Source organism: Oncorhynchus tshawytscha, linkage group LG06 (genome assembly GCF_018296145.1).
Source record: "Oncorhynchus tshawytscha isolate Ot180627B linkage group LG06, Otsh_v2.0, whole genome shotgun sequence".
NCBI lineage: Eukaryota > Metazoa > Chordata > Actinopteri > Salmoniformes > Salmonidae > Oncorhynchus > Oncorhynchus tshawytscha.
The window spans coordinates 60,526,770-60,552,466 of NC_056434.1; the positions used below are offsets into that span (position 1 = coordinate 60,526,770).

The 25,697-nt window shown below is 43.3% G+C and overlaps 1 protein-coding gene across 8 annotated transcripts in view; it reads right to left on the reverse strand.

The window, feature by feature from the left end:
- LOC112252807 (sorbin and SH3 domain-containing protein 1) overlaps positions 1-25,697 on the reverse strand; it is a 79,173-nt gene that overhangs the window by 9,680 nt on the left and 43,796 nt on the right. For 7 of the 8 annotated variants that reach the window (XR_002953892.2, XM_024424430.2, XM_024424427.2 and 4 more), the window contains 4 exons: positions 24,745-24,859; positions 21,341-21,424; positions 12,399-12,448; positions 5,874-6,049 (listed from right to left, as the gene is read on the reverse strand). Coding sequence is in view for 7 of the 8 variants with exons in the window: in XM_024424430.2 (XP_024280198.1) it covers positions 5,874-6,049; positions 12,399-12,448; positions 21,341-21,424; positions 24,745-24,859 (425 nt within the window). In the remaining variant the exon portion in view is untranslated. The remainder of the gene's footprint in view (positions 1-5,873; positions 6,050-12,398; positions 12,449-21,340; positions 21,425-24,744; positions 24,860-25,697) is intronic. The other variant, XM_024424432.2, reaches the window with a different exon arrangement.

The following is a 25,697-nucleotide window of genomic DNA, read 5'->3' on the forward strand; positions in this document are numbered from 1 at the left end:
AACGTACCATTGGAACACAAGAGTGATGGTTGCTGATAATGGGCCTCTGTACGCCTATGTAGATAGTCCATTAAAAATCAGCCGTTTCCAGCTACAATAGTCATTTACAACATTAACAATATCTACACTGTATTTATGATCAATTTAGATGTTATTTTAATGGACAAAAAAACAAGGACATTTCTAAGTGGCCCCAAACTTTTTGAACTGCAGTGTATATATTTTGTTTTTAAATAACCCTAACGCATTGCAATACCACAATTCCAATAGATGTATAAAGCATAGTTTGACAAAGCAAGGGGACTTGTAACATTGTACCAAATAGAACTAGTCATGCTCCAAAGAAAAGGTGTAATTTTCAGTATGATAAAGGAAAAATACACCCCCCCCCAAAAAATAGTGAAAAACATACACTAAATGTACAAAAACATTACGAATACCTGCTCTTTCCATGGCACATACTGACCAGGTGAATTGAGGGGAAAGCCTTATTGATGTCACGTGTTAAATCCACTTCAATCCGTGTAGATGAAGTGGAGGAGACCGGTTAAAGAAGGATTTTTAAGCCTTGAGACAATTGAGACATAGATTGTGTACGCGTGCCATTCAGAGGGTGAATGGACAAGATGTAAGTGCCTTTGAACAGGGTATGGTGGTAGGTGCCAGGCACACCGGTTTGTGTCAAGAACTGCAATGCTGCCGTTTTTATTCTCGTGTTTATCAGTTTCCCGTGTTTATCAAGAATGGTCCACCACCCAAAGGACATCCAGCCAACTTGACACAACTGTGGGTGTTCTGAATGTTTTGTACACTCAGTCTGTATTCTTGTACAGTATATATAGTAGCTGCGGTGTGTCATTGTGATTGTGAACTACTATACAAAGTATTTTATTGAAGCACATGAATGTCTATCTACAGTATATGGGGGAGGTCAGCAGCAGAGCAGTTCATGGATCAAGAGAGTGGATCTTATAACTTCCATGATGGATCAGGAGGGCTCAAATGTGTTATTGTTGATGAGCTAGAGAAATATGAGCTGTTAGTCATCGAGAGGGGGGGTGCAAATCACTATAAGGAAGGTGTTCTTCATGTTTTGTACACTCAGTGTATATTCCCACATGCACGAAACAACAACAAACACAGTAACACACCATGACTAAGCTTTAGGGTGTTGTCGATGGGAAAAAAAGGCAGAGAGAGAGAGAGAGAGAGAGGTTGACAGCTATAGAGGCAACAAATACTTGAACAAAACAATTCAGATACAATAATGTGACTATGATATGGTTGTTGTACAATGTGAACACATATCACCCATCACCAATGAGTCATCTAAATTCCACACGGACATGTTTAGTGCCTCATCCCAGTCACCACTAACTGTACTGCGTTACTCATCTTGCTTCCCACCCAGCCTTTACCAGTAGACATTGCACAGTGCCTCCAAGCAAGCACCATAGTAAACCCCTATGACTCCCAACCTCTGTGACAGAAATCCATGTTTTATCGCACAGAATAAAACACAGGAAATGCCAATTCCAGCTATGTGTGAAGCACATAGTCTCTAATTGAAACACCAGTCCTGTCAGAATGATAGAATGGAGGATGACAGATGAATGGAGGATGCACATTTGTTTACCTCAAAGCTGACCAAATCCAAATCCACAAAGCCTTAAAAACATTCACGGTAACACATTGCTTGAGGGTGTATACAGTACGCAATGCCATAACAATAGCCCACACCAACATTGCATGGCATTTTACATGAAATTCAATATATTTTAATCAAAATGAAGGTGTCATGCAAAGATACTCAAGTGTTTTCTGATGGGTTGTTGGGGAAACAATTTCGTCGGGCAAGAAAGTGAAAATGGAAAAACCACCAAAACCAAAACACCAAAAACTGAAATGGAGAGGCTGCATTGTCACTTTGTCACGAACCACAGAGACTAAAAAGATGGAAGGTGGTAGCATCACGTTGTGAAAGAAACAGACACAATGTGAGGAAGAAAAGTTTGGAGAATAAACTAAATGAGTGGCCATCGGCACGGGTGTGTAGGAAGGGTGAGGAGTATGGGGAGGAGATAGCCACCTCTGCGATGAGCTGCCAGCGGCTGCAGAAGATTCCCATTGGCGTCCATGCCTCCCCCATTAGTCAGGTTGTTGTCACTGCCGGTCGGCGCACCCTCCCCAGTGCCAAGCCTCTCCAGCACCTCCAAGGAAGAGAGACGCTGTGGGATGAGGGGCCTGGGCTCACTAGAATGGGTCTGTGACCTTTGACCTGCCATCACCTTAGTGGCTGAGAAATAATTTTTGGCCCGGTGAGACTGGAGAGACCTCTTCACCATGAATGGTGCAGGGCCCATGAGCAAGAGGTTCGCGGGGAGAGAGGAGGAGTTCTTTATTTTCTCCTGAGTGGAGAGTTTGTCCTGCTGGGCTGAGGCCTGCTGCTGCCTCTCATGCCGCCGGATGGTGGTGAACCGGGTATAAGAGGCTGGGCAGGAGCCTTTGCACTTGCTGCTGGGTTTAAGGTGGTGGTGGTGGTGGTGGTGGTGGTTGTGGAGATGGTAGTTGTGTTCTTTTGGTACTTTCTCTGTGGAGCCGTGCTGCTCTATCTCTACCTCAGTCCCAGAGAGAGACTCGGCTCGCAGGGTGTCACTGTACTCCGAGGATGCCACCGCCTCCACTATCTTGCTGCCTGATAGAGAGGCCTCGTCTTGGGCTGCCTTGCCCTCCGTGTCCTCCAGAGGGCAGCCCTCTGTCTGCCCAGGGTCAGTGACCAGCAGCAACTCAGCTGAGACGGCAGACACCATGAAGAGGTTGGTGGCGCCGTGGTTGTGGGTGGGGCCAGTGGGTAGTGTTGGCATGGAGGAGGAGCGTGTGGGAGTCGAGCTGGAGCGCTGGATGATCAGTTCAAATGCCGACACCCTTGACGACACAGCGTCCCGACGGGGAATGTTCCCCCCTGCCTCGTCCCCCTCCCCATCAGTTTCATTGATCCCCACCTTTTCAAACAGGGAGGTCAGGCTACGGACACTCCCGTGGGGGCTGGAGCCCACCGAGTAGGAAGGCCTCTGGATGCTGTGCATGTTCCGGTATAGGGTGGAGAACTCGGCTGTGCTCCTTCTAGTCTCAGAGTTGCCATTTTGAAAACCAGTCTCAGAGTCAAGAGGGAGATCATTGGAGTCTGAGTCTGTGTTTGAGTGTAGTCCGCTCTCCCGGGCCTCTGCTCCTGTGCTCCCTGTGTATATATCCTCACAGCTGTGTGCCTTTGGGTGCTTGGCAGGCACAGTCCTCCTGTCCTGGCTGTCACCACCAGGGGCCATCAGCTTAGGTTTGAACTTAGAGGGGAGGATTTGGGGTATGCAGCCTTTGGCGGCAGATAAGGGCTTCTTATTCTTACACTGGTAACCTAGGGCATTACTGGCAAGAACTGATCGACTATTTACAGAAGAGCAGGGGGAAATGATATAGCCATTCCCACCTTGATAATCCACTGGCAAGCATGCAGAACAACAGAAATAAACAGCGCATTAGGTTACAATGGTCACAAATTCACACCCACTGAAGAGAAATACAGGGTCAACACATTTCTAATGGTTCCATCAGAAGTTGATGGGAGGGAGAAAAACACTTGATTCATTTCACGTCAAGTAACAAATGACTTTGCTATAGTACAAATGACTCTGTTACGCCACAAATGGCTCTGTTATACAATTAAGTAATGATACCTGTAAAATAAAGTAAAATGCTTTGTTTTTAGTTGGAGCAGTGAAAATGTTGATTTTGATTAAGCGTGTAGTATTTTCACTGGATCTGATATGCTTATTCAATCACAATCGTTCATAATTAAATTGGTAGTGATCGTAAGCAGCAAACATAAAATAAACGAAACAACAGAAAGGGCAAAGAGCAGGGAAGTACGTCATGCATGAAATGCTTTGTGATGTAATGTTGGTAAGCTTGTTGTTCGAGTGAAACACTGGACTTCATTTTCTAATATTTGCCTCTTGAACGTCACAACAGAGAGCTAGCTAGCTTTGAAAACGTGTATAAAATTTTTTTCCCAGTAAACCGTTCATACTGTACGTGTTCATAAGAAATACAGATGACTCTATAAGCTACTTGCCCATCTACGCACTACTTAACACAAACAATACCTACGAAATAAGCCTCAGCATTGAGGAATCACAGGCCACAGTCTCAAATAAAACGGTAAAGAACGACAAGGTCGTTCACACCCCTGTGAGCAACTAACTACAGCATAATATTCAGCAAGACACACCTGCTGTGATGAGGAGGCTATGGTTGACTCTCACCTAAGTAAGTGATGTGCTAGTAATGCCAAGTACTGTATATGCTGGTTCTACCACAGTAAGGAATGACACATCGCAGTAGGGAATGATGACACATAACTGCCACCAGCTGTCGTGAAAGTAACTCCACAAGGATTCCAAATTCTAACTGCCATTATTCTTATGAGTCTGTCATTTTGGCTCAGTCATACATGGCAGACCTGCAATATCCTCGGTGTCCTGTTTGAGCTCCACGCACTGAATAAGTTGAATGCTACTGTTATTCACATGAATATGACATTATAAGGGGACGTTACAATCTTAGCCACCAGAACAGCCTGCAGGAAGCAAAGTTCGGTGACAAACAAAGTGTTCCATTATTGTTTGAAAGAGCACGAAGCAGAACCACGCGATGAGTTGCTTCTTTGTCTCTTTGTCTGCACTTTGTCTTGCTCTGTTGTACTGTAACTGAGTGGCCAAGGCGGCGTTCCTCTGGCAAGCCATGACGAGAAAGCGTGCTAGTCAGTAAACTAAGTTTGCTCAAGATAACTCTGGGCGGAATTCTCTTTTACAGCAGTTTCCACAATTTTATGGAAAAGGGACTTCAGGCAAGACTTTTATAGGATAGGGACTTGAACTGCAGTCAAGTCATCTGGTAACTTTGTTTCCCAATGCAGTAGGTCTACTAGCCATCTAAAATCATTCTGTTGAGAACAAATATTTCTTATTAATTGAGAAGGGCAGAAGGCTCACATCAAATAAGAATATAAAGAATACATTTGTGCATCTGGCAAAAAACTGATACAAACTCCAAATGGACTGTCGTGATGGTGACTTGGGGCAACATCACCTAGATGGGCCCCTTCCTTTCTCGTCCCCTTCCCTCCTTTCCTCTCCCCATCGCATTTCTCTCCCCTGGTCATGTGCGCAGGAATTCCACCCTCTGAACTCCCTCTGACAGCTGACTTCCTCATTCCTGACCACCCTGCTACGTCCTTCTTGTTTATCTCACCCCTGTCTGGCCCAGCCGTGAAAACCAGAGTCCTGTTTATCTCCCCCTTTCCTCCCCATCCGTCCCAGGCGTCTGGACCTTTGCTCCCTGGCTTAAGTACACTTCGGAGCCCTGCCCCTAAGCCTCTCCAACGACCGCCTGGCCTGCAGAGGCAAATAACTGAAGACGAGGGGAAAACCCAAGGTTAGCCTAATAGCCTTCATTCATTGATTTCGTGAGAAAACCTCCAACAGCCGAACTCTCAATGGATTTCCAAGTGGATATGGACAGTTTGGTGAAAGATCCATGATATCAATAATAAATCAAATAAACATCTGAGTAAAAAAAGAAATGCTGCAAGATGATTGGCCTCTGGTGTGAAAAGAATACGTGAGCCACTCAAGGACATTCAGAGTTAAAAGGAAACACATGTATCTCTGACAGACACTTTTATGGTTCATCATCCCCATAAGTCATTCGGTTCTGTCTGAGTGGTAAAAAAAAGAAAAAAAACTTTCAGAGTCACACTGTGAAGCCAGTTCAGTTCACCCCGATTTACTGGCAGCATGTGTTGAGTGGTGGAACCCTACCTTTAGAGGAGGTGCTGGCATGGCGCTTGTTGAGGGCCCGCAGACCTTGCAGGGGAATATCACCGCCCTCCAGGATGCTCTTGTAAACATAGCGGTCGCATTCTGGAGCCGCTGGCTCGCTGCCAGACGAGCCTTCGTCCTTCTCCACCTCGCTGTGTCCGGCCTTACACCCGGAGCTAGATAGCGGTGAGAAAAACAGGGAGTAAAGAGTGATTCAACCTTAAAAAAAAGCAGCTCTACTCAGAAAGCCTGATTAGAACAGGACTACATGTTTACACAACCAGCTACTGTAGCTAGAAGGGAACATGGGCAATTAAGTGCAGTCTGAGTTAAAAATATTGCATAAAATGCATTTTATGAAAGCATAAAGAAGCATTGCATTTGTATTTACGCAATTCTGCGAGTCGCAATATGGTTCGACTTATTTTGAACATTCTGTGGTTGATTACTTGTCCATTCAGCCTTTTTGTCTACTTGTATTATGGGAACATGAAGAGTACAAAGACGCATCCATATAAGAATGCTTGGAATTTGGACCTTGACGTAAAACACTCACTATTTGTGCTCACCACCCTTATCTTAGCATTCCACAGGGGCCAATTGGAGAGATTTCGGGGAAAAAAATATTGCCTGAACGTTACCACATGTTGCTCCTGCCTCTCTTCTGCTATGCACCTGTACTTTTCTCAGGATTGCTCTGAGGAGAGGAGGTGAACTTGACGCCTCCTTGCCTTTCTATTTGTGCTGCCATGTACGAGTGGAGGCCATTAAACTGACAACGGTTTTCCAGTAACGTAGTAAGTCACGTGGAAAAATAAAACAAAGCCTGACAACAACTTTTTTTTCTGCATAAGGAATCGCTCCACCGACAGCGTCTTTACAGGGTATCACAACAGTAGTTTAATTCCCATTGCCGGATATTCTACTTTCCTGTGCTGTAAATGAACAACAACAAAAAAACATTTGGGGACACAATAGACACACATTTGAGGGCTCAAGTAAAGTGAGGCGTGAGGAGAGTAACAGGTTTTCCCCAAATGAGTCAGGCACTCTGACATGGTGCCTGGTTACAGTTTAACAGGAAGAACCAAATGTTGGATTATAAATACCTCCTTTGTTTGTTCAACCCCCTTAATAAGAACCTATTTCATAGTTCTCAGAAGAACCAACCATTTGGGATACTGCCTTCACATTCAATAAAAAAAAAACTTTACTTTATAGGGTACATGCAAGTACTCAAATAAATACCCCTTAGCAGGCTACATTGGCTCTTACCGCTCCTTGGAACCAACGTCCCACCTGGCATAAGACTGAAGACCCAATAACATCTAACCAGCAGGCATCGAGCTCAGAGAGCTTGATTGTCTGATGACGGATAAAATTGCAAGGCTAAGAATAGATGGATAGGAGGAGAACTGGAGCCTGTTTGAAAAAAAAGGCAATATTTGAAAAATAAGCCTACAGCTGATATTTTTTTATATTTTTATTTCACCTTTATTTAACCAGGTAGCAAGTTCTCATTTGCAACTGTGACCTGGCCAAGATAAAGCATAGCAGTGTTTGAAAAAAAAGGCAATATTTGAAAAATAAGCCTACAGCTGATATTTTTTTATATTTTTATTTCACCTTTATTTAACCAGGTAGCAAGTTCTCATTTGCAACTGTGACCTGGCCAAGATAAAGCATAGCAGTGTGAACAGACAACACAGAGTTACACATGGAGTAAACAATTAACAAGTCAATAACACAGTAGAAAAAAAAGAAAAAAAAGAGAGTCTATATACATTGTGTGCAAAAGGCATGAGGAGGTAGGCGAATGATTACAATTTTGCAGATTAACACTGGAGTGATAAATGATCAGATGGTCATGTACAGGTAGAGATATTGGTGTGCAAAAGAGCAGAAAAGTAATTAAATAAAAACAGTATGGGGATGAGGTAGGTAAAAATGGGTGGGCTATTTACCGATAGACTATGTACAGCTGCAGCGATCGGTTAGCTGCTCAGATAGCAGATGTTTGAAGTTGGTGAGGGAGATAAAAGTCTCCAACTTCAGCGATTTTTGCAATTTGTTCCAGTCACAGGCAGCAGAGAACTGGAACGAAAGGCGGCCAAATGAGGTGTTGGCTTTAGGGATGATCAGTGAGATACACCTGCTGGAGCGCGTGCTACGGATGGGTGTTGCCATCGTGACCAGTGAACTGAGATAAGGCGGAGCTTTACCTAGCATGGACTTGTAGATGACCTGGAGCCAGTGAGTCTGGCGACGAATATGTAGCGAGGGCCAGCTGACTAGAGCATACAAGTCGCAGTGGTGGGTGGTATAAGGTGCTTTAGTGACAAAACGGATGGCACTGTGATAAACTGCATCCAGTTTGCTGAGTAGAGTGTTGGAAGCAATTTTGTAGATGACATTGCCGAAGTCGAGGATCGGTAGGATAGTCAGTTTTACTAGGGTAAGTTTGGCGGCGTGAGTGAAGGAGGCTTTGTTGCGGAATAGAAAGCCGACTCTTGATTAGATTTTCGATTGGAGATGTTTGATATGAGTCTGGAAGGAGAGTTTACAGTCTAGCCAGACACCTAGGTACTTATAGATGTCCACATATTCAAGGTCGGAACCATCCAGGGTGGTGATGCTGGTCAGGCGTGCGGGTGCAGGCAGCGAACGGTTGAAAAGCATGCATTTGGTTTTACTAGCATTTAAGAGCAGTTGGAGGCCACGGAAGGAGTGCTGTATGGCATTGAAGGTCGTTTCGAGGTTAGATAGCACAGTGTCCAAGGACGGGCCGGAAGTATATAGAATGGTGTCGTCTGCGTAGGTGGATCAGGGAATCGCCCGCAGCAAGAGCAACATCATTGATATATACAGAGAAAAGGGTCGGCCCGAGGATTGAACCCTGTGGCACCCCCATAGAGACTGCCAGAGGACCGGACAGCATGCCCTCTGATTTGACACACTGAACTCTGTCTGCAAAGTAATTGGTGAACCAGGCAAGGCAGTCATCCGAAAAACCGAGGCTACTGAGTCTGCCAATAAGAATATGGTGATTGACAGAGTCGAAAGCCTTGGCAAGGTCGATGAAGACGGCTGCACAGTACTGTCTTTTATCGATGGCGGTTATGATATCGTTTAGTACCTTGAGCGTGGCTGAGGTGCACCCGTGACCGGCTCGGAAACCAGATTGCACAGCGGAGAAGGTACGGTGGGATTCGAGATGGTCAGTGACCTGTTTGTTGTCTTGGCTTTCGAAGACCTTAGATAGGCAGGGCAGGATGGATATAGGTCTGTAACAGTTTGGGTCCAGGGTGTCTCCCCCTTTGAAGAGGGGGATGACTGCGGCAGCTTTCAATCCTTGGGGATCTCAGACGATATGAAAGAGAGGTTGAACAGGCTGGTAATAGGGGTTGCGACAATGGCGGCGGATAGTTTTAGAAATAGAGGGTCCAGATTGTCAAGCCCAGCTGATTTGTACGGGTCCAGGTTTTGCAGCTCTTTCAGAACATCTGCTATCTGGATTTGGGTAAAGGAGAACCTGGAGAGGTTTGGGCGAGTAGCTGCGGGGTGGGCGGAGCTGTTGGCCGAGGTTGGAGTAGCCAGGCGGAAGGCATGGCCAGCTGTTGAGAAATGCTTGTTGAAGTTTTCGATAATCATGGATTTATCGGTGGTGACCGTGTTACCTAGCCTCAGTGCAGTGGGCAGCTGGGAGGAGGTGCTCTTGTTCTCCATGGACTTCACAGTGTCCCAGAACTTTTTGGAGTTGGAACTACAGGATGCAAACTTCTGCCTGAAGAAGCTGGCCTTAGCTTTCCTGACTGACTGCGTGTATTGGTTCCTGACTTCCCTGAACAGTTGCATATCGCAGGGACTATTCGATGCTATTGCGGTTGATAGCATCGCAATCAACCGTGAGCAGTCTAATGACTGAATATTGTTTGTGCACATGTCCATCGCTGACCTATACCGCACTCAAAGCTAAGAATATCTGTTTGAGGCCGGTTGTTCATACCCACGTCTGTATACAGTAAGCAATGTGGATATACAACAATGGGGTAAATGTGTACTTGAAAGTTCTTGAATATAGGCTAGGCCTCTAATTTCAAAGAAACCCCCAGGAAACTCCGACGCTCTAAACACATGTCTCGTATCTGCTTGAGGGAAGCCTGTGGGACGTACCGGCTTCATCTCAGCAGTTTAGGGCTATTTTAAACACATTTCACGAACAGGCGATCGATAGGGTTAATATAGCGCAAACTGTTTTGAACGCGTCACAAGCATTATTAAACATTAGCAAATCAAAGCGGTTTTGGGCCAACGAAGCCAGTGCTCTGACAGTTGTTATTATTTTTGTTCATCAAAGTTATGAGCACTTATGATTAGCTATTGACCAGAAACAAATCGTTTTTTGCTCATTTTAAATGGGAATTTTCAGAACTTGGGGGCAGATAGTTGATGCAACCAGTTACTATACATACTTGTTAGACCCTTACAAATACATGTTTATTTATTTAAAAAGAAAGGCTTTAGACTGAACCAATGCTTTAAGCAATCCATCTAGACTGTAGACATTAGTTAAAATGTGTAGTATATAATATAATATAATAAGTACAAACAGACGTCTCTGTTAATTAACTTATTGCAATACAGTGCATGGCAATATCAATAAGCTGTGCTACTTCATATCCAATGAGCTGACGACAATGAATGACGTCAAAGATTTAGGATGACAACAAACTGTTCAAAAGAGTTAGGGAATATCATGCTGTGAAATCCTAATATACAGTGCATTCAGAAAGTATTCAGACCCCTAGACGTTTCTCACATTTTTTTTTAACGACAGTGCATTATTCTAAAATGCATAATATTATTGTACTTCCTCATCAATCTACCCCATAATGACAATGCGAAAACAGGTTCTTGCTATGAGACTCGAAATTGAGCTCAGGTGCATTCCATTGATCGTCCTTGAGACGTTTCTACAACTTGATTTGGAAAGGCACACACCTGTCTTTATAAGTTCCCACAGTTGACAGTGCATGTCAGAGCAAAAACCAAGCCATGAGGTCGAAGGAATTGTCCATAGAGTTCCGAGACATGATTGTGTCTCGGAAGGCAGAGATCTGAGGCACAGATCTGGGGAAAGGTACCAAAACATTTCTGCAGTATTGAAGGTCCCCAAGAACACAGTGGCCTACATCACTCTTAAATGGAAGAAGTTTGGAACCACCAAGACTCTTCCTAGAGCTGGCCGCCCGGCCAAACTGAGCAACCAGGGGAGAAGGACCTTGGTCAGGAAGGTGACCATGAACCTGATGGTCACTCTGACAGAGCTCCAGTGTGCTCAGGACCTCTGGGGTGAAGGTTCCCCTTCCAACAAGACAACAATCCTAAGCACACAACCAAGACAACGCAGGAGTGACTTTGGGACAAGTCTCTGAATGTCCTTGAGTGGCCCAGCCAGAGCCTGGACTTGAACCCAATCGAACATCTCTGGAGAGACCTGAAAATAGCTGTGCAGTGACACACCCCATCCAACCTGACAGAGCTTGAGAGGATCTGCAGAGGAGAATGGGAGAAACACCCCAAATACAGGAGTGCCAAGCTTGTAGCGTCATACCCAAGAAGACTCAAGGCTGTAATCGCTGCCAAAGGTGCTTCAACAAAGTACTGAGTAAAGCATCTGAATACTTATGTAAATGTGATATTTCCAAAAACTTGTTTTTACTTTGACATTATGGGGTATTGTGTGTAGATTGATGAGGGAGAAAAAAAGATTTAACCAATTTTAGAATAAGGCTGTAACATAACAAAATGTGGAAAAAGTCAAGGGGTCTGAATACTTTCCGAATGCACTTTAAGTTTGGAGAGAGATGGAAAATTCCATGTTGAAATGGAGGGACAACTTTCAGCCAATGGACCTCAAGAAAGTCACCATGGCGAGGGCTAGAATTCCTTACATTTTATTGCGGAAACAAAAATAGCGCACATAAATCTCTGCTGACAAAAACAAAGTGATCCAAGTCGTAACGCTGCTGGTTTGCTTAATGACCAAACACCCTCTTTCATATAAAAGTTATACGATACAGGCGCATCACACAACCACTCTGGGGGGATAACGTTTTCTGTAATGTTACGTAGGGGTGGAGTAGAGCGCAGTTCCCTGTCTCTCTCCACTCACAAATGACATCCAGGTTTGACTCAGGGGCTGTTTGCTTTCAGCTTTAAATAAATCGCCACATAGTAACCATGCCCCCCTCTCTCACCCACCACCCCCAAAATCTCTCCAAAGCAGACAGAGGACACACTGTACTGGCAGTTTTTACCCTCGTTAATATCTCTCTCTCTCTCTCTCTCTCTCTCTCAGGAAGCAGACTCAGGGGACATCTTCACAGGGTGTTCAAATGCACACACAAAAACATCCCTGCTGACAGCCCTCCTAAAAACGTGCCCTAAACACAGACAAACACGCGTTTGGGAATGGATAAGCAACAAGACAGAAGCATAGAGGTAAGAGAAGCATGGACTTACTACTTCTGTAGGTCGGAGGGTGTATCCAGAGGGCTGAAAGTGGGGGCACTCTGCAACAGACCAAACAAAGAAGTCATTGATAAATCCACAGGAAGGTCTCTTCCAGCTAGAACAGATGCAGGAGCATTAGCTGTCGTGAGGTTCTCTTCTCTCCCTCTCCTGTGTCTGTCTGTAGTGTCTCCAACGCCTGCCGATCCTTAGCTCTGCTGGACGAAGCTTTTACACGGAGGAGCAAAGCGTGTGTTTTGGCCGGCATGCAAGTTGGAGAACAAGCGGCAGTGAGGAGGGGTGCAGGGGGGTGGGCGTGCATCGGTCAGGGGAGGGGGCCCATGCGTGGAGGGGACTCTCACTAGGCTCAGCCAATAGGCTGGTGTCTCTCACAGAGGGCCTCTCTTTTGTCTGGTATTGAGTCACTCTCATTACCACTGGACCAGACCGGGGGACAATTAACCAGCTGGTGGTGCAAGCAGGCCAAATTACACACACTTGCGCGCACACGTGCACACACATACACACAGAAACACACACAAATATTGTCACAGTATAATGCAAATAACAGCAATTCCTGAATACAGTAAAAGCAATTAGAAACGGAGTCAGACATTTACAATAACACACAAATAAAGTTAAACTAACACAATGACATATAGGATAAGCACAAGCACACACACATAAACAAACAAGAAAGGGGTGAGTGAATAAGTTTGTTTATAGGACTCCGCCGTGCGGGCTAACAACACACGTTATCTTATTTGATGTTATTCTGGGGAGGTTACTAACCCCAAAACACAGGGAGAGCCATTCGCTGGCGGGGTAGCACCCGCTAGCATTTTGAATGGTTTAGAGCTTCGCTAATTTTAGCCCACTGTTTCTGTTGCTTTTCTCCATGCGAAGTCACAGAGTGTCAAAACAACATACATGACATGCGGGCTATGAATAAAAGCACGAGTGTTGTTTGCACATAAGATTGCACAATCCCAAGCACCAGCCTGGTCCTTCTCGTAACACCACACGTCTTCACACCCGCCCCATCTCAAACAGACGACCGGACCAGTAGCATACGGCACAGGCTTATTTCCCACAACATTCATTCCCTCTGGTTGCCAGGGGAGGAGGATCATTAATAACCTTTCAAAATGAATGCCTATCTTTATAAGACCAGCATTCAGCCTGGAAGGTCTATAGACTAATCTATTTATAAAGCCAAATGTTCCACGGGCACAGAATTGTCTATCTTCACACTTTCCTGTCCTTATATCCCTCTCTGTCTGACAGAATTGGGCTCAAACACTACTGATAATCATTTCAAATACTTTAGCTGGACTTGATTGAGCTTGCCTGGCACAATGGAGCCAATAGAATAGTTGCAAAATTGCAAACCACACCCATCTGGCACACCAAAAAGGCTAAAGTAAGCGCTCAAATTGAACCCAGGTCTGCTGACTGAACTCCAAGTCCCTCTCAACATGGGATGAAATGAATGGTTTCTCGTGCTCAGAGGAGCAAGTGGAAGACCATCCTCCTCAGTGAATTTCAGAAAAATTTAAATAGTGAAACATTAAAGTGCAATATGTAACTTTTTGGGCAACCTGACCAAATTCACATAGAAATGTGAGTTACAGATCTATAATTCTATGTGAAAGTAAGTCTAAGAAGCGGTAGATCTGTTCAATATGTGCTATTTATATGCTTGGTTTTTGGGTCTTTTACTTTCGGTTTACACCAGCTTCAAACAGCTGAAACAATATTTTTCGTTATGGAAAATATATTTCACAGCAGTGATTCTCTACACTATACTAGCTTATTTTGTCACATAAACTGAAATTAGGCAAACTATTCGAGTTTTAGCAACCAGGGAATGGTGCAGAGATTTCTGCATAGAAGAACTTTAAAAAAGGTATCCTTTTGGATAAATCTATTCTAAATATATTCATGTAACCAAATAATTGATTAAAACACACTGTTTTGCAATGAAAGTCTACAGTAACCTCAACAGCTCTCTGTGGGGTAGCACCGTGGTGAAGCCTGAGGACAGCTAGTTTCCGTCCTCCTGTGGGTACATGGACTTCAATACAAAACCTAGGAGGCTCATGGTTCTCAACCCCTTCCATAGATTTACACAGTAATTTTGACAACTTCCAGAGGATGTCCTCCAACCTAGCAGAGCTTTTGCAGCATGATCTGACATTTTGTCCACCTAGCACTGAAAGCATAATCTACAGCTAGCTAGCACTGCAGCGCATAAAAAGTGGTGAGCAGTTGACTCAAAGAGAGAGAAATACAATGGTGTATTAATTCCACCGATTCTGTTGAAAATCTTTTCCTAAATGGAAGCAAACGGAACGAAGCGGGACTAAATATAGCAGAATTTGTCCAATAGAAAAAACTTGTATGCAACTGTTGGACTAATGATTACACACTAGATCATCTAGATGCAGGCAAATGTGTGCAAGGCAGTATTGAATGTGTCACCTTGATTACAAAATAATGGATCTTTCATTCATAGGCTAGGTTGTAGCAACCTCATGATGGGTATAGGGAAAATTAGAGTATCATGTAGTAGCCTAAACCTATCAACGTTACATTGAGATGGGTAAATGGATTATGAATGACAGTCATGCTGTAATAGAAATAAGGCCATGATCATTAAAAATATAATCGTCCTCCCTCATCTTAAACGGCACTGATACAGTATAGTCTATGGCAGGTTGACATAACAATAAAAAGTTGAACAGAAACAGACATGCTTTGCAAAGGTTCACCCATATGTTGGATGCCAAATATGATTAACTCTTCAATCAGAAACATTCCATAAAAAGTGGACTACGAAAGAACGTCACTGAAGATGGAAAGTTCATGAGCATGAACCACTGTCACTAGCATGCCAAGATCCTTGAAGTCAAACAATGATTTCAGACAGATATTGCAGACATCTGACGTCTCTTTCTGTAACGTGTGGATTCAATAGAAATTATGGGACACAACATTTTAGAAGCTGTTTACCAATCTAGGCGGATGAAGGTACCGTGAATTCCTTTCCCCTGGGGCGTCAGAGGAACACTGTTTTAAATTTGTTTGCCCAATTCCATACGCCTGTTTCCAAACAGGTGTCTGTGATGACTCAAAGAAATGTACTACTTTGCTGGTGGGGGATATACAGTGGGGCAAAAAAGTATTTAGTCAGCCACCAATTGTGCAAGTTCTCCCACTTAAAAAGACGAGAGAGGCCTGTAATTTTCATCATAGGTACACTTCAACTATGACAGACAAAATGAGAAAAACATTTTTTTTAATGAATTTATTTGCAAATTATGGTGGAAAATAAGTTTTGGTCAATAACAAAAGTTTATCTCAATACTTTGTTATATCCCCTTTGTTGGCAATGACAGAGGTCTTCTGTTAGTCTTCACAAGGTTTTCACACACTGTTGCTGGTATTTTGGCCCATTCCTCCATGCAGATCTCCTCTAGAGCAGTGATGTTTTGGGGCTGTTGCTGGGCAACATGGACTTTCAACTCCCTCCAAAGATTTTCTATGGGGTTGAGATCTGGAGACTGGCTAGGCCACTCCAGGACCTTGAAATGCTTCTTACGAAGCCACTCCTTCGTTGCCCGGGCGGTGTGTTTGGGATCATTGTCATGCTGAAAGACCCAGCCACGTTTCATCTTCAATGCCCTTGCTGATGGAAGGAGGTTTTCACTCAAAATCTCACGATACATGGCCCCATTCATTCTTTCCTTTACACGGATCAGTCGTCCTGGTCCCTTTGCAGAAAAACAGCCCCAAAGCATGATGTTTCCACCCCTATGCTTCACAGTAGGTATGGTGTTCTTTGGATGCAACTCAGCATTCTTTGTCCTCCAAACACAACGAGTTGAGTTTTTATCAAAAAGTTATATTTTGGTTTCATCTGACCATATGACATTCTCCCAATCTTCTTCTGGATCATCCAAATGCTCTCTAGCAAACTTCAGATGGGCCTGGACATGTACTGGCTTAAGCAGGGGGACATGTCTGGCACTGCAGGATTTGAGTCCCTGGCGGCGTAGTGTGTTACTGATGGTAGGCTTTGTTACTTTGGTCCCAGCTCTCTGCAGGTCATTCACTAGGTCCCCCCGCGGGTTCTGTGATTTTTGCTCACCGTTCTTGTGATCATTTTGACCCCACGGGGTGAGATCTTGCGTGGAGCCCCAGATCGAGGGAGATTATCAGTGGTCTTGTATGTCTTCCATTTCTTAATAATTGCTCCCACAGTTGATTTCTTCAAACCAAGCTGCTTACCTATTGCAGATTCAATCTTCCCAGCCTGGTGCAGGTCTACAATTTTGTTTCTGGTGTCCTTTGACAGCTCTTTGGTCTTGGCCATAGTGGAGTTTGGAGTGTGACTGTTTGAGGTTGTGGACAGGTGTCTTTTATACTGATAACAAGTTCAAACAGGTGCCATTAATACAGGTAACGAGTGGAGGACAGAGGAGCCTCTTAAAGAAGTTACAGGTCTGTGAGAGCCAGAAATCTTGCTTGTTTGTAGGTGACCAAATACTTATTTTCCACCATAATTTGCAAATAAATTCATTAAAATCCTACAATGTGATTTCTGGATTTTTTTCTTCATTTTGTCTGTCATAGTTGAAGTGTACCTATGATGAAAATTTACAGGCCTCTCAAATGTTTAAGTGGGAGAACTTGCACAATTGGTGGCTGACTAAATACTTTTTTGCCCCACTGTATATAGGCCAACATTGCAGGTTGGGGTGCTATGGGCTTTGTTTATTTACATTCAAAAATAGGAATCATGAGTGTATCAATATGTAATGGGAGCCTTTCCTCCGAAAAGCGAATCCTCATTTAGACAAGTTCATATAAAAACACTGGCTCCCCTAGCATGTTGTTATAGCTGTATCCTTAACCTTCTCCACATAAAGTGTTTAGAGATAAAGGTTCATTATAAACCAGGTGGCTCAAACCCTGAATGCTGATTGGCTGAAAGCCGTGGTATATCAGACCGTATACCACGGGTATGACCAAACATGTATTTTTACTGTTCTAATTACGTTGGTAACCAGGTTATAATAGTAATAAGGCACCTCTGCATCAGCCGTGGTATATTGGCCATATACCACACCCCCTCGTGCCTTATTGCTTAGGTATATAACAGAGGTTATATATGAAAACACAATGAGCTGATGGGATTATGGGTTACTTCCGGGCGAACATTAAGGTTGTGATGGAGTATCATAATGGAATAGCACCCTATTCCCATTATAGTGCACTACTTTCCACCTGGGCCTATAGGGCCCTGGTCCAATGTAGTGCACTATATGGGGAATAGGGTGCCATTTGGGACACCACCCATCAGTCAGGGTATGACTCAGTGTAAAGACTGTGGTCAGAGTCAGACACTTTATCAGTGGTCCCACATGCAGCCGCCCCCTCAGTGACAGCGTACACTAGACACACTAGTCACTGACGGAGTCACTCAGTCGGAACACAGAAGGCCAAAATGTTCTTCCTACTCGTAAATATGTATGGCATTTTGGCTTCCGTTCCGCCTTGTATATCCATGGAGCTGTGATTGAACGTAACTGTGAACTTTATTGAATGTAATCATACGAATGTCCAGACCTCTGACTGTGAACTCACACATAAGTTGAGATGTATAATGGTTAATGTGATTAAACAATAATATCACTGCATCTATCTGGTTATTAGTGATGGGGGGGAAGAAATCGATACAGATACATATCGGGATAATATTTTGGACGGTATATCGTGTCGTTTTGACAATATTTCAATATTCTTTATGCGCTAGTTTGCTGCACCTGAACTAAAATTCCAATATTTTTCCTTCATAGCTTGTTCTCCATCTTCTTTTTAAAAAGGGAGCCAATTTGTTTTCAACATTTTTTTGGAACATCGAATCTCAATAAAATTACAGTATCGAATCACAATACATATAAACTGAACAAAAATATAAAAGCAACATGTAAAGTGTTGGCCCCATGTTTCATGAGCTGAAATAAAAAATCCCTGACATTTTTTATACACGCAAAAAATTGTTTCATGTTGCGTTTATATATTGGTTCAGTATAGAATCACAAGAATCGCAATACCTATCGTATCGGCGCCTAAGTATCGTGCTAATGTTGGCTCATCAGGTCCCAGGCAATTCCCAGCCATACTGGTTATGACCAGGTTTTTTGGAGCAACAGAGATTGTGATTATAAGACAATGTCCTACAAGTATAAGAGGTCAGAAAATCACTTTAACTATCGTTAGATCATTATGCTGTCAAGAAACCATTTGGACTTAACTTTGGGGAAAATATTAAGAACAAATATTGTGAAAGAATACTCAGGTTTCCTCCTTAGGTTGATCATCATGTGTTACATGGAGTCTAGACTAGCTAGACCTTCCAAGAAGGAGCCATCATCCCATGAGCACTCTAAGAACTCATAGATCGAGTCGCCATAATCCAGATGAGATGCCAGTTTAAACCCAAAGTGCCAAGGTGTCTAGCCCACCCCTTGAGGGTCAAATACTACACATACCAGGTGTATCTGAAGCGTTGAGTCAGTAGGTCATCAAATTGAGCTAATCTGGCAACCGTCCACACGCCCTGAGACAACTCGCTTGGAGGCCAAAGTTTCTAGTACTACCCACTCCTAACCCTTAGTAATAAGAAGGTGTGGTTTCCAGGCAGACTCCAAGGTGGAGGTTGGCCCTGACTGACTGACTGACTGACTGACAGAGCAGATGGCAAGGAGATGGAACATCTGTTTGTGGGCAGCCAGTGACTCTGAATACTTGTCTGGTGCCAACTGATGCCTGAGGCATGTAGCGTATCGGTATTTATCAAAGCTACCCACCGTATCTCAAACTTCTGAATCAACCTTGACAACACGCCCTCACTTGGAAAAGTAGCTATAGTAAATATACCAGTCTAGACAGCACTCCTTGATTCAATAGGGGCTGTCGTGTAGTGCTTGCATGGGCACTGTTTGACCTTTTTCAGGCTACAGGGCTGAGCCAAGCCATTTTGTGCTGGCCTGGTTTTATATACTACCATAGTTGTCAGACACTGTACTGGAAAGGACCATGTGAAAGGAAAATATCAGAGCCAGCACAATACAGTTTGGGTCAGCACGTTAGTATGAAAAGGGCATAACAGTTTTGATCTGAGGGGGGTTACCACAGTTGAATCAACTTGCCCAGTCCTCTGGCGTTTGCTATGTTTCCTCATTTGTAGGGATCCCATCAATGCAACAACAACAAGAAGTTCCACATGGGTGCTGAATTAATGACATGGTACAGAGGGCATGGTGCCAGTGTTGGCATAGCCGTGAGGATAAAATGCAAAGATGGCTTTCTGCCTGATACAGCCATGGGATTTATCACTTACCTGTATTCTTCCTTATCATATACAGTGGCAGTAGGACACCTAACCCAAATTGTATTGGATATATAATTAGGCTCACCAATGGACAATGTGTAAAATTGCAAATCATCTAATCACCAGATAAGGCCCATTGCTACTGTAGGCCGTCGTACAATGTTCAGCTGCCAACATAGTTGACATAGCTAAGTCCAAACTCAAGCAAGCTTCACAGATGAAGAGCAGGTGCCAATATTTACAGGATGAAAGTAGAACAACGTTTTAAAAAGACAGCCCACTTTCAGGTGTTACTGAAGTCAAACCATGGGAGTTGTTCCAGAATGTATAGAAGGTGCAAAATAAAACAACAAGCATTGATAGCGATGACGGCATGAGCATGGCAAACAACCGAATAGCCATTAACTGCATTGCTTTGCCACAGACCCACTTGTCTTTCACAGTTCTGACTGAGAGTAGAAAGAAGAATGTACAAATGCGTTGCATATACAAGGATAGAGCTATACCTAGAGTTCATTGAGTACCTATAGAGCTGGGAAAAGTGATCGCAGGCAAATTACTCAAGGTACGGTCGCATTGCGAGATATTTAGGAGGGGATAACAGTTTGTTTATATTCAGTAAAGGTTTGCAGATGTGAGGTAAACTTGTTGGAGTAGTCCTTACAGACAGACATATACAGAACAAAAATATAAACGCAACATGTAAAGTGTTGGTCCCATGTTTCACGAGCTGAAATAAGAGATCCCAGAAATCTTCCAAACGCACAAAAAGCTTATTTCACTTCAATTTTGTGCACAAATTTGCTTACATCCCTGTTAGTGAGCATTTTTCCTTTGCCATGATAATCTATCCACCTGACAGGTGTGGCATATCAAGAAGCTGATTAAACAGCATGATCATTACAAAGGTGCATCTTGTGCTGGGGACAATAAAAGGCCACTCTAAAATGTGAAGTTTTGTCACACAACACAATGCCACAGATGTCTCAAGTGTTGAGGGAGCGTCCAATTAGCATGCTGACTGCAGGAATGTCCAACAGAGCTGTTGCCAGATAATTGAATGCTCATTTCTCTACCATAAGCCGCCTCCAACATAATTTTTAGAGAATTTGGCAGTGCGTCCAACCGCAGGCCATGTGTAACCACGCCATCCCAGGACCTTCACATCCGGCTTCTTCACCTGCGGGATCATCTGAGACCAGCCACCTGGATAGCTGATGAAATTGAGGAGCATTTCTGTCCGTAATAAAGCCCTTTTGTCGTAACAAAAATAATTTTGATTGGCTGGGCCTGGCTCCCCAGTGGGTGAGCCTATGCCCTCCCAGGCCCACCCATGGCTGCGCCCCTGTCCAGTCAAGTGAAATCCATAGATTAGGCCCTAATGAATCTATTTCAATTGATTGATTTCCTTATATGAACTGTAACTCAGTTGAAATTGTTGCATGTTGCTTTTATATATTTGTTCAGTAGTTTGTTTAGGCATTTAAACATGGATGTTATTACCACATGCATCGTTTAAATACACTGTCACTTTAAGACAGCGGCCACTTACCGCTTTATCAAAGTCCATCTCTGAAAAGAATCTATACCAAGGCTCATTCTCTAAATCTACATCTTCTGGACTAGTGTGCTGAGTCTACAGGGGCCATGGCAAAAAGGAAAGGAGGAGAAAGACAAAGAGAAGACAGTTCAGACAGCACAGCATTTACAGACACAGGCAATGAGGCTTTGACACATTCTTGATGTGATCCAGACGACACTCCCACATTCCCGACATGCTGGATTTCTAAACAAAACATGTCCTAATCCAAAAGGAATTCCTGAAGATTGGTCTGTAGGCCAGGTGAGTTATCCAAGGCGGGAGAGAAAAAACAAACGGACATTTCTGAAGTGTGGACCGCATACAAGATGACGGATTCGCTCTCAAACGGATAAAGACATAGAACGCATATTACCTGTGACGTCAGCAAATAATATAAAGCAGTCATCAGAATCGCACTCAACTAGAGTGTGCGGTCTGTGCACACGTGTAAGAGAAGACACAGAAGTGTGCTTTCATAGGTCCCATCTGCTTCTTATGATTGTATTCCTACTGAGATCGCATTATTCTACTTCTTTTAATGTGAATGTATCTCCTAACATGCTTATGCATAGTGTATTTCAATCATTGAGCCACAATGGCAATAAGGAAGACCATAATTCACAGAGCAACAGATATACAGTGCCTTGCGAAAGTATTCGGCCCCCTTGAACTTTGCGACCTTTTGCCACATTTCAGGCTTCAAACATAAAGATATAAAACTGTATTTTTTTGTGAAGAATCAACAACAAGTGGGACACAATCATGAAGTGGAACGACATTTATTGGATATTTCAAAAAGAAATTACAAATCAAAAACTGAAAAATTGGGCGTGCAAAATTATTCAGCCCCTTTTACTTTCAGTGCAGCAAACTCTCTCCAGAAGTTCAGTGAGGATCTCTGAATGATCCAATGTTGACCTAAATGACTACTGATGATAAATACAATCCACCTGTGTGTAATCAAGTCTCCGTATAAATGCACCTGCACTGTGATAGTCTCAGAGGTCCGTTAAAAGCGCAGAGAGCATCGTGAAAAACAAGGAACACACCAGGCAGGTCTGAGATACTGTTGTGAAGAGGTTTAAAGCCGGATTTGGATACAAAAAATTTCCCAAGCTTTAAACATCCCAAGGAGCACTGTGCAAGCGATAATATTGAAATGGAAGGAGTATCAGACCACTGCAAATCTACCAAGACCTGGCCGTCCCTCTAAACTTTCAGCTCATACAAGGAGAAGACTGATCAGAGATGCAGCCAAGAGGCCCATGATCACTCTGGATGAACTGCAGAGATCTACAGCTGAGGTGGGAGACTCTGTCCATAGGACAACAATCAGTCGTCTATTGCACAAATCTGGCCTTTGTGGAAGAGTGGCATGAAGAAAGCCATTTCTTAAAGATATCCATAAAAAGTGTTGTTTAACGTTTGCCACAAGCCACCTGGGAGACACACCAAACATGTGGAAGAAGGTGCTCTGGTCAGATGAAACCAAAATTTAACTTTTTGGCAACAATGCAAAATGTTATGTTTGGCGTAAAAGCAACACAGCGCATCACCCTGAACACATCATCCCCACTGTCAAACATGGTGGTGGCAGCATCATGGTTTGGGCCTGCTTTTCTTCAGCAGGGACAGGGAAGAAGGTTAAAATTGATGGGAAGATGGATGGAGCCAAATACAGGACCCTTCTGGAAGAAAACCTGATGGAGTCTGCAAAAGACCTGAGACTGGGACGGAGATTTGTCTTCCAACAAGACAATGATCCAAAACATAAAGCAAAATCTACAATGGAATGGTTCAAAAATAAACATATCCATGTTAGAATGGCCAAGTCAAAGTCCAGACCTGAATCCAATCGAGAATCTGTGGAAAGAACTGAAAACTGCTGTTCACAAATGCTCTCCATCCAACCTCACTGAGCTCGAGCTGTTTTGCAAGGAGGAATGGGAAAAAATTTCAGTCTCTCGATGTGCAAAACTGATAGAGACATACCCCAAGCGACTTACAGCTGTAATCGCAGCAAAAGGTGGCGCAACAAAGTATTAACTTAAGGGGGCTGAATAATTTTGCACGCCCAATTTTTCAGTTTTTGGTTTGTTAAAAAAGTTTGAAATATCCAATAAATGTCGTTCCACTTCATGATTGTGTCCCACTTGTTGTTGATTCTTCACAAAAAAATACAGTTTTATATCTTTATGTTTGAAGCCTGAAATGTGGCAAAAGGTCGCAAAGTTCAAGGGGGCCGAATACTTTCGCAAGGCACTGTATACGAGGCTAGATGAAAATAAGAGACCGAATAGCCTTCTGCTAATGCTGCCAGGAACCTGACACAGAACCACAGACCGTGTCCTGTAATTAAAGAAATTGTCACATCACATACAGTGTCTGTCTGACAATGGTGGAAAGCATTAACAAGGCCTCGATCTCTACTGTTCAGTATGTGGTGCAACAGGGATGAGTCCCACCATAACTGAACTCCAGACAAACAATGATTACATTATGATATAATCAAATAACTGTTGTACTGTAGAGAGGCATCTCTATTCTCTTCTGTATGAGCCACACAAAGAGGCTATCAACTAAACCAACTGTGAGCTAAAACCCATATGCAGCATTTGTTTAAAGGCCCACTCACTAATGAATCTCATGAGACATTAATAAGTGGTACTGTTTAAGAATCAATGGGTGTATGTCATCGAAACAATTGACTGTAAATATCACAGTGGGCCTTTAATGCCCCTATCACAACGGGCCATTAATGCCGCTATTACAGTGGGCCACTAATGCCCCTATCACATTGGGCCTTTAATGCCCCTATCACAGTGGGCCTTTAATGCCCCTATCACAGTGACCTTTAATGCCCCTATTACAGTGGACCTTTAATGCCCCTATCACAGTGGGCCACTAATGCCCCTATCACAGTGGGCCATTAATGCCGCCCAGATTCAGTCCTTTCAGTTGAATCCGGGTGGCATACACTGTATTGGGACACTGATCTACAGGTATTCATACTGTCAAAGATAATGAAAAATATCCATAGCATTTTTTGTCCATAAACTGTGTACTGTGTAAGACTCCTTTCCAAGCAGATTCAAGGCAATTTTTGCTGTTGAAACACCGCAAGACAATGGCCAAGGCTTGTAAGTGATACCTCCACACCACCAGCTAGGTCATCTGTCATTGTATCCTCCTTTAGGAATGTTGTACACATGGCAATTCAGTCTACCCATACGTTACCTACTAAAGCTGCCCTAGTTAGTGAAGCAGCCACCTAAGCTCTTAGAGGGAAACAGCTTACACAACATGCGTAGAATAGAGACTGTAGAGGCAAACACAGAATCACCCGCGTGGCATAGGGAGCATGGCTGTCGTACCTTTCTCTCCAGTTTCGTCACCGATGATTTCCCCGGCTCGTACTCGAAGATGCTCTTGGGCTCGGCACGGTACTTCCTGGTGTCTACCTTTTTGTCAGGGGGCTCCCAGTCGTTCCTGTAGGGGGGAGGGGAGGACAGAGCAAATCCCTATTAAGTCAAGCAGTCTCCATGGCAACTAGCTGGGGCTAGTTTTGTGGGTAACAGCTCCATCATCAACAGTGTTTTCCCGTACAGTAAAGCTTGTGTCCCTCCCACTCTCCATCTCTTTTAGTCTCTCTCTCTCTCTCTCTCTCTCTCTATCAGAGCCGTTTTAAGAGATTATTTAATAAAGAATAAAATGTACGGTCATGTTTTAATCTGAGAGTTAAGTGTTGCATGATATACTTTTACGGAAACAAATGCTTTCTATCACACTGAGACCCAGCAATAAAATGTTTTCAGTTCTTGGTCCGTATCTCCGAGGCCATGCAAGCCACAGTATTAAGCCCTGTTGTCTCTTTGAGAGGGACAACTTTATCTTCCTGGTTGTAAAAACAAAATGTCTGCCGTCAAAATTGGCACATTTTATGGACAATTTAAAAGAAGTGTGTGTAATTATTAAAGATAATTTTTTTGATATTCAAATTGTTTACAGTAAGTGAATATCTCAGGAATAGTTAAGTGAGTTGTCAGGACTGTGTAATCATTTTGATCACATTAAATAAGAGCTATATAAGAGCTTATCAAGAAATGTCCTCTGTGGAGGACACACTATGTTTTTCATCTCCTGTACCCATTGACTTTAATGTCACGTTTTTCATGTTTACGTCCCAATTTTGCACTTACAATAAAAGATAAATAACAATATTTTTTCACATTGTTTTCTTGGTTAAATGATTTTTTTATACCCCAAACACTTACTGTATGTTATGTAACAATGTAATAAAATAAATACAATGAATCTACACTTTTCG